The following is a 9,092-nucleotide window of genomic DNA, read 5'->3' as shown; positions in this document are numbered from 1 at the left end:
TTATCTTAAATTTACTTAGTAGGATTTTATTGATTTACAAATGTTTTGTAACTGCTCCAACAAACAAATGGCTCATTACCAGGACCCTGGCAAACTTGATGACATACTGAAGAAGTAATTCAATCATTTTATTTGGTTGCATTGGAGCAGGAGAGCATTGACAGGAGAGCATTGATTCCCTGCTAGACTTTAATTGTTGAGAGACTTTCTGTGTCTTTTAGCCCAAATAATTAAGTTCATACCGCTCCAAAAGAATATTCACCCACTTCACAGAACCAAATAAGGAGAAGCAGAATTTAGTTTCTATGCTCCACTTATCTGGAAAACAGTTCCAGAAAACTGCAGGACAGCTGAAACAAGGAGTTCATTTAAATCAAGGTTAAGTAACACCTGCTTAGAATTGCCTTTGGTTCACAATAACTGGAATGCTAATCAATATTTTTTAATATTTGCTTGATGATTCTGATAACTGCATTTGACAAAAATGAAATATTTACTGCTGCTTCATAATTGATTACTGTATTGTGTTTTTATGGTGAAAGGCACATTGAACTGCTTTGTTGAAGAAATAAATCTGACTTGAATTAACTTAATTTTAATTCAGTCCAATGTTTATTTCTCAGATCTAACCTCGCATAATTATGCTCCCCATTTGAAAACTGCCTGTTTCATTACACAAATTCTGTGTAATGAGTTTCACTAACCAGTTTGTTCTACAGAAAAATCAGAGGCACAGATTCAATGAAAACTTGAAGAGAATCCTTGTATCCACTTGGAGGAAGACATTTGGATTCACCAGTTAAAGCCTACCACCTAGTGGAGGTTAGTAAGGTCGTCATAACGAGACATAAATTTTGTCACGATTGTCTCAGTTTGAAATGACAAGTAAATCTTAAATAGCAGCACTCTACTTTCAGGAATAACTTGCATAAGACGAGCGCTTTAACTTTAAGATTAAAGTTTATTGTGGTAAAGATATCTCTTAACAACTGAGTAGCATATTAATATTCGGGTGATTAGATGTAAATCCTAAATTTACAGTACAATAATAAACATTTAGCTAGAAGAAAGATACTCAAAATAGAATATTGTTTGGAAGTCAGTTTTAATTCCTGGGAAATGTCAGATGGTTGGCAGATAAAGCAAACTGGGAATATCAAAGTTATTGTCCTTTATTTAATTCACAACACATTTTTACTAACATATCTGTATTATATGACAAAGACGGGCAGATTCTGGGAAAAGAGACAAAAACCAAACAAATAAAAGAAGAAAAAAGAAAGAAAGAATTGCTATGCATTTTGCTGTGTTGTTTCCGTGTTTTTTCACTTGGGGGCAGTGTGAATCTAGTTTAAATTTTGGACTCTCGTGAAAAAGAGCATTTTTAAATAATGTGTCAATTTTATTTCACCGATAGTTCTTTGTAGTTCCCAAGTTGCTGTCAGTCTGCAACAAGAAGCTGAAAAACTACTTTGAGTCTGTCTGGACACAAAGATTTTTCATGCGTTCTTTCAATCATTGGATACTCATGCCCACATTTATTGGCTACTCATTGTAATATAATTCAGCATTAAACATGTTATTTGGCAACCTTTACGTCCTTTAAATATAACCTGAATAAGTATGTTTTAATCAATCTCCACATCTTTCTGCAATGACATTTACTGATTAGATTGAAGCTGGTATTTTTTATTCCATGTTTTTGAGCAATATTTTCCTAACCGCAACCCAATAAAGTTTTGTTCTGGGAAACATGCTGGACGATCTTCATTGCGTGTGCCTGGGTGTGTGTGTGTGGGCGTGCGTGTGTGTGTATTTTTTATTTTATTTATTTATTTATTTATTTTACCATGTAAGAAGAAACCAAAGCTGGAGTTTGGAGTTAGACTGCGAAGGATGGAATGAATAACAAAACTTGATGAATCTTCTATGCAGTGTTTTTCATTGTGATTTTACAGGAAAAAGAACAGATTAAACCCTCTTGTCAATATATTTTTGTTTTTGCTTTGTTTGTCAAAGCAAATAGTCTTTGAAGCAACAAAACAGCCCATCTGCTATTTAGAATCAGAATGGGTGAAGCATAAGAGACAAAGAATCAGAACCATAGTGTATGGTGCATTCATACAAGCTATAACGTTTCACATATTGTCAAACTACAATCACAAACTTCAATATTCATTATCCATCCATCCATTATCTATATCATGTAAATCACTTTGAACTACCTTGTTGCTGAACTGTGCGACACAATAAAATCCTCACAGGATTGCAGTCATCAGGCGAGAGGTAGAGTACAATCTGGACAGTTCACCAGTTCATCACCACAGGGCAACACAGGGACACGCGGGACAAGCAACCATGCACACGCACACACGACATTTTATGTGTAGACTAACACAAAGTGGTGCATATTTTTTATTTGGAAAGACAAAGATGGTTGTCTGTTTTGCATTGCTTCTGACTAACTACAAAAGACCCTACAGTTGCCTTAAGTGAATGTAATAACTTATGTTGTAGGCTTTTTAAGCGTTATACATATATATACAATAGATCACAAAGGAAGCTTATTTTCAGATCACATTGCAAAAAGTTGCTTCAGAAAGATTTTGAAATTACGTCTTCACGATGTGCCTTAACAGACTGAAGCAGTCTCAAACAATGAGTGGATGAACAAGAAAAAAAGTTGAACAATGAATCAGTGGAGAACTGTATTAAATAATCAAGCCCAAGTTTGAAATCTGTTGTAAAAAGGTTGAATTATTTTTAGTGGCATTGAACAGAAAACTTGACCATCTTAATCTATAAATACTGGATATTCACTCAAAGTAAAATTAAGTTCATATCTGTAATAAAGTGTTTACGAAGTGTTTGATTGTGTCTAATTTGTCAAATAGGATGCATTTAATTCAAATAGTCCCGAAACTAAATTTAAACGCTGATTTTAATAGCGTATAACGTCAGTGATTGGCTGCATCTTTAATATAGAGAAGCGTACTAAGATTAGCCAGCATATCGTCAGACAGGACATCTGCATATTGCTGGCTGTCAGCCAGAGATGCTGGGATATGACCCATCTGTTGGAAACTGTCAGCTGCTCTTTCACGTCATTACAAGGGGTGGGCAGGGCAAGCCCAGTCACTTGGGGAGTGCTATGGATGGGTTCAAACGGAAGTCTCCCAATGTCACCCAGGCCAAAAAGTTATCCAAAACTCCCTCGATAGTCATAAGGCCTTTTCTGAGCTGCATGTGAGACATTTCCAGAAAGATGTTTCCCTTTTTCTCAAACATGGGAAATTCTGTCAGGGGCCAAAACATGAACGACAAATAACCATAGAAGCTATAATTTTTTTAAAAGGATTTTAATTATACATTACAGTACTGTAATATTCACCATAACTATGTTATAAATCATGGCAATAAGCATTAATATGCATTCAAAATGCATTCATTCAAGTTAACTTCTGTCACCTTTTTAAAATGTATGTCTAAACTTTTACAGAATAACCAACAGAAAGTAGTGTGTAATTGAAAAGAATACAAAGTTTTGAGAAGGAAAAAACTGAAAAGTGTGGAGGGTGTGTTTATTCAGCTCCTTCTAATCAAATACTTATAAAAACAAAACCTGGCCCACTAAGATTTCAACAAAATCATACTGTTTCTTGAGCCAAGTTTGGTGGAAGTAAATAGGAGACCTGGAGGGAGTGAAAGGATAGGAACAGAATGTGTTGATTGATAATAAATAAATAAATAAAACTCTTCCTAATGCTATTCGAGACCTCCTGTGTACTTATTTCTGGATTTAATCAGAGCTCAGAGATTACAGTCTTTACAGAACCACTGCTCCTTGAAATAGTCTGCTTCAGCTGCACCTTGTGGTATTGAATGTCATATTGAAAACATCATAGTAAACAGGAAGCATACCTTTTTTTTTTTAATTTTGAGATGAGAGATAATTATAATAAATCCAAAATGATGATTGAAAATAGATGAGAAACCAAGTAAAAAAAAAACGTAAGCATGACCTAAATAAATCATGTCAGTTGTCTGTAGAATAGACATATTTTACAACATAGTGCCACCTGATAGACTAGATTTTCCCTTTTAACCTGTGCTAATGTTTACATAGACTCCCTTGTTGGACTCTCCATGTGTGTCATGTGTCAAGCATGTGAACATAGTCCAATGGCTTTATGTCAATGTTCTTAAAGTTGCCAGGGAGCAAAATATGGGGCTGTGAAGTTCCTCTTCTCCTTCATAGTGCAATATTAGACAGTAGTTGGACTATTTACTTGAAGTGATATATGGGCTTTTTGATCAAAAGCAGAATAACTTATGGAAAATCCAAATTGCAGATTAAAATTAATCATAAGTTTATTTACTTTTTAAGTCTTTCGAATGCCATTTGACAGACTAACTTGAGTATTTATTATCATTTTTTGATTATACTACCACTTCTATCTAATGTTCTGTTTTCATTTAGCTATGTTTGAAATTTTAAAGTTTGTATGCTTCCACAGAGCAAAGAGAAGATATTTTGCCTATACTAAACATTTTGTAAAGTTGTTAATTGCTTAGCACAAAACATTACATCTGAGACTTTTTTGCAAACAACTGGGGGGAAAAAATGACTTTTTATGTCACCTCTAAGAAAAATGGAACACACAAAAAGTGAGAACCCTATGACTTAGATATAATTTTCCTTCCCCCATGATCATCAAGTTTGGAAATTAAATTAGAACAAAGGTCACCATTCTACTTAAGTATGTTTAAGAAATCATTTACAGGCACACATTTTTACGGTCTAATAGTTTTGGTGTGTAAAGCTATTACATTTAAGACCACTGGTGCTTTGCACTTTATTATTAAACATGCATACAGGAGAGGTTATAGCATCACAATCATAAATTGAGCAATTTAAATCTGACTTACAATCCGCTTTGTGATATTGGAAATGATGTAATTAAATTAGTATCTCTAGAACTATACTAATATATCAATGGTGAATTAATTTATGTTTTATTATTTTCTGGCTCAGATTATTGGTGAACTGTAAGTAGTTGTTTCATCCAGTGATGTGTCGTTCGTGACCGAGCCAACGCTTACGGCTGGCAGCGCTTTTATTCCACCTAATGCTGTATGATGTTCTTATGCATTTAGAGTACTATAAACCACATTGCTTGATATTGGTTTAAGGCTTTAATTAATGATATTAATAGTCCGTCAGGTGCAATGATATAATGAGATCAGACAATGAGCTTAAAAAACGGTTGGAGTTTGAGTGGAACGAAAACAGAGTTTCAGTTGGAAGGTTGGTAAAATCAAATGTGGCAGTTTGTATGCTCACTCATTTAATATGAAAACATTGTGTCGGAAATTATGTTATCAAAATATAAATTTTTTTTAAGTATACTCAAAAAACAAAAAAGAAAAATCCGTTTGGGAACCGAAAGAATCATTTCGTTTGTGAACTGAGCCAAATGACTTGGATCCTAGAAAAGAGCCGGATTCCCCCATCTCTGATGTCAGCAGGCCGTAATGTGACGAGAAAAAGCTGCGCAACAAACGATGGCGGTGTCTCAACCGAGGGTGGAGAAAGACAGCGAGGATTGCTCTCTTTTGCCTTTAGTTCACGATGTTATCAAATGGTAAGAACAAGGTTACATTGAGACTGTGCTTGTTATGTATGTAATCACATGTACACCTTCATTCTTCACTCCGTCTGAAAGAAGAATGTAACGCCAGTATGGCGTTACAGAGCATACCGATGACTTGTTAGCTAAAGCTAACATAAATACCTCTCAGCTGGAAATGTATCATTGGAAATGGAAACGAGTATCATTGAGCCACAGACGCAATTTTTGGACCTGTGTAAGGCAATAAAGCTCGTTTAGATTTGCATATGTCTGGCTAATTTTGGAGCACTTGTTTATTTGTTATCGCATATACAAAGTGACCGTGGGAAGCGCGACTACAGTGACTATTTACAGCACGATCCATTTAACAATCTGTTTGCTGCCATCAAAATAAGTCTAATGATATATATTTAGTTTCTTATTTAAAAATCACAGTGTTACTAATGGCTCCAGGGTTATTGTAGATTAATAATTTACAAAATTTGTGGGTGAAACTGACAAGGGTGTAATTTTATTCAGATTAAGATTCAATGCCCAAAGACTTGTTCCACTGGTTGACCAATCAGATGTCTTTTTCCATCAAGCTTATAAAATGAATTCAAGCAGTCAGTACATTTTACTTTGACACATTTGTATATTGATTAAACAATTACAGTAGCTTTTAATTTTGCTTGTATTTGTTGGAGTGTAACTTTGTTTGCCCATAAATCCATTTTTTGGTGTGCCAGCTGTTAACAATTTCCTTCAGTGTATTAAAGACTCAGGCAACCCTCTTATTTTGTGGTAATGCCTTTGATGTTGTTTTAATTGTTTCTGGATACCTAAGACTAACAAGTCTTAGGCAGCCATGCTATTTCAACAACATTTTTATTTTTAAGCCCAATGTAATTCGGTTTAATCCAGACTACATTGGACAGATGTTTAGATGTTACTCTTATAGGAAGTGCTCAGGTTAAAAATGTAACAGATTGATATTTAGGTTTTGTTTTATTTTACTTTTTTCTTTGTCTTTTCAAGCATGGACAAGGATAAGGATGGCCAGGATGTTCATCAAGAGCTGATGAAGCTGAAAACAAAGATTCAGAAAGCTAGGGAGCAAATCTCCAACATGCCTGGGATAGACAGCAGCCCACAGGAGCAGCAGCAGCAGCTGGCCACTCTGAGAGAGCAGGTGCGCACCAAGAACCAACTGCTTCAGAAATACAAAAGCCTATGCATGTTCGATGTCCCCAAAGCATCATAAAACTAGTTAGGTTGGACTGGACTTCACAAACTGGAGGGAAAAATGAATTGAAACTCATGCTCTTCAAGGACATGGCATACATGGGATATTTTTTCCTGCAGTGCACAACCATTTTGAGGATCATTTGTTATTTTATTATTTTTGGATGTGTTTGATTCTGTAGATTTTGTTTGGATTTTCCAATCTTGTTTTTGTTTGTATTAAAACAATTTTGAAAACCTTATCTAGATGTTGTTATTAACACAATTTACTACCACTTATGAGTTGCTGTTTATGTTAAACAAATCCACTGTTGGCACAAAATTAAAGTGCCTAAATGTTAAGGAAGGCAGTGAACCTGTTTTTAAAGAAATATAAATTCTGTCTTTAACATATTGTAATCTTAAGACTGAAGATTTCTTTTTTTTTTTTTAAAAAGTGGAAAGAACGGGATGAAATAGTACATAATATATTGTGTTATGCATGAAATTAATCACAAGAGAAACAAGAGGCTAAAAATGTATCAAGTGTTTTATTTTGTCTTTATCCAAAAATGTTGACAAGGACATGATAAATACATGTGAATTCATTTTGTTCATTCTGCAAAACATTCAAAGTGCCATTCTACGTGAGAACGATGTCAAAATGTAAACATTTCTTCCCTTCAATGCAGCTTTTGGAGACACAACAGTCCCATTTACAGCATTTCCAGAGCATACTGCACCGCGTCTCGACCTCTGTTTGGATCAAGTTATTTTGTTTTATTTTATTTCTATTTGGTCTCGTGTTTTCTGCAGCCCGGATGATTTTTTATTTATTTATTTGGCTGCAAGGGTTTTGAACAGTCTATGTGATAATGACGTCAGCAAATAATGCAACCTTTCTCTTTGGCCTGGCTGCCACCTATTGTTTTCTCTTTGATGTACATTAAGTCACTGTGCACGCTTGGCCTGCGCGCAAACGGCGCCACTATCCCGTATGCGTTCCCATCCTTGCACCTCTTATTCCTGAATGACTTTCTGTGCAAAACGTCGCAGTACTGCAAGGAAACCTTGCAGTGACGGTCAGGGCTCATCTCGTTGGGCAATTTGGCCATGGTAAAGAGCGTCTGAAACATCTGGTCGACGTTGGTGTTCTTTTTTGCAGAGATCTCAAAATACGCACATTGCTCGTCCCCCCCGACCAGCTTCTCGATTTCTTCGTCCTGCACTTCTCTGTAAAAGTCCCGGTCGCACTTGTTGCCGCAGATAACGAGCGGGACGTCCACTTTCTCCTTAGTTTTGTTGCGGAGACAGGACTTGGTTTCGTGTATTTGGCGCTTCAGACGCTGCACCTCTTGGAACGAGTCTCTGTTGTCCAGACTGAACACCAGGATAAAAACATCACCTGTAAAAACAAAAAGGAACATGTTTTAATATCATGAAGAGTTCATAAAATCAGATCTAAACCACCGAACAGAGTAATTTGGATTTTTGATTTAAGTCTAAACTCACCGGTGAGAATCGAAAGTCTCCTCATTGCAGGGAACGGGTGGTTTCCAGATGTATCCAGGATGTCCAGCTGGTAAACGTCCCCTCTGATGCTGTAGAACTTTCTATGAAAGTCTTCAATAGTCGGTGTGTACTGGTCATCAAACCTCTCATTGAGAAACCTGGAGATAATGGCAGTCTTCCCAACTTTAGTGGAGCCAAGAATCACCATCCTGTGGCAATTCTTGGCAGGAATGTCGAAGTCATTCTCGGCTGGAGACATTTTCTTAATCATAGCTGCAGCAAGTTGCACCCCGTCTTCAGCGGTGCCTTGTCAGTGTGGGGATATTTTTAAATCCAAGCAGTGATGGGAAAGGTCTGAATGCGCTCTGTCTGAAGCTAAGGCGGACTGCTGGCTGAGAATTTATAGGAGAAGATCGCCGCGCCTCCATTGCGTCACTCGTCACATTAGCACCATAGGAGCAAGAGCGGAGAGCGGCAAACACAGTGTTTAGTAAGTCTGAGGTTCAGCGTCAGTACAGCGTCAAAGAAACTGATCAGATATAAGCTTATGTTTTCATATGCATGTCACCGAGTTCGAAAATCATCGAAAATTTGGTTTATTTCAGCATTTGTTACAAATATTTAATTTGAATGGATTGGGTTGGGTTGGATTGACTGTACTGACTGCATTTCTGTGTATAAATTGAATGTTGCCTTGAGACGACATTTTCTGTGAATTGTTTCTATATAAATAAACTTTGTTAA

General features: G+C 36.2%; 2 protein-coding genes across 2 annotated transcripts; one reads left to right on the top strand and one right to left on the bottom strand.

Annotated features, from left to right (window-relative positions):
* Window positions 1-5,402: 5,402 nt before the first annotated feature.
* On the top strand, window positions 5,403-7,375 carry med9 (mediator complex subunit 9). Its single transcript, XM_044099996.1, has 2 exons — window positions 5,403-5,645; window positions 6,651-7,375. The coding sequence occupies exons 1-2, from the start codon at window positions 5,566-5,568 to the stop codon at window positions 6,874-6,876; spliced, it is 306 nt and encodes a 101-aa protein (XP_043955931.1). The 5' UTR covers window positions 5,403-5,565; the 3' UTR covers window positions 6,877-7,375.
* On the bottom strand, window positions 7,369-8,720 carry LOC122821786 (dexamethasone-induced Ras-related protein 1-like). Its single transcript, XM_044099995.1, has 2 exons — window positions 8,349-8,720; window positions 7,369-8,241 (listed from the first exon to the last, which is right to left on the bottom strand). Exons 1-2 carry the CDS (start codon window positions 8,617-8,619, stop codon window positions 7,718-7,720), a joined length of 795 nt encoding a protein of 264 aa, XP_043955930.1. The 5' UTR covers window positions 8,620-8,720; the 3' UTR covers window positions 7,369-7,717.
* Window positions 8,721-9,092: the final 372 nt, after the last annotated feature.

Source organism: Gambusia affinis, linkage group LG19 (genome assembly GCF_019740435.1).
Source record: "Gambusia affinis linkage group LG19, SWU_Gaff_1.0, whole genome shotgun sequence".
In the NCBI taxonomy this organism is placed as follows: Eukaryota; Metazoa; Chordata; class Actinopteri; order Cyprinodontiformes; family Poeciliidae; genus Gambusia; species Gambusia affinis.
The sequence above is the reverse complement of the archived record's forward strand: the minus strand, read 5'-3'. Positions and strand labels throughout refer to the sequence as shown.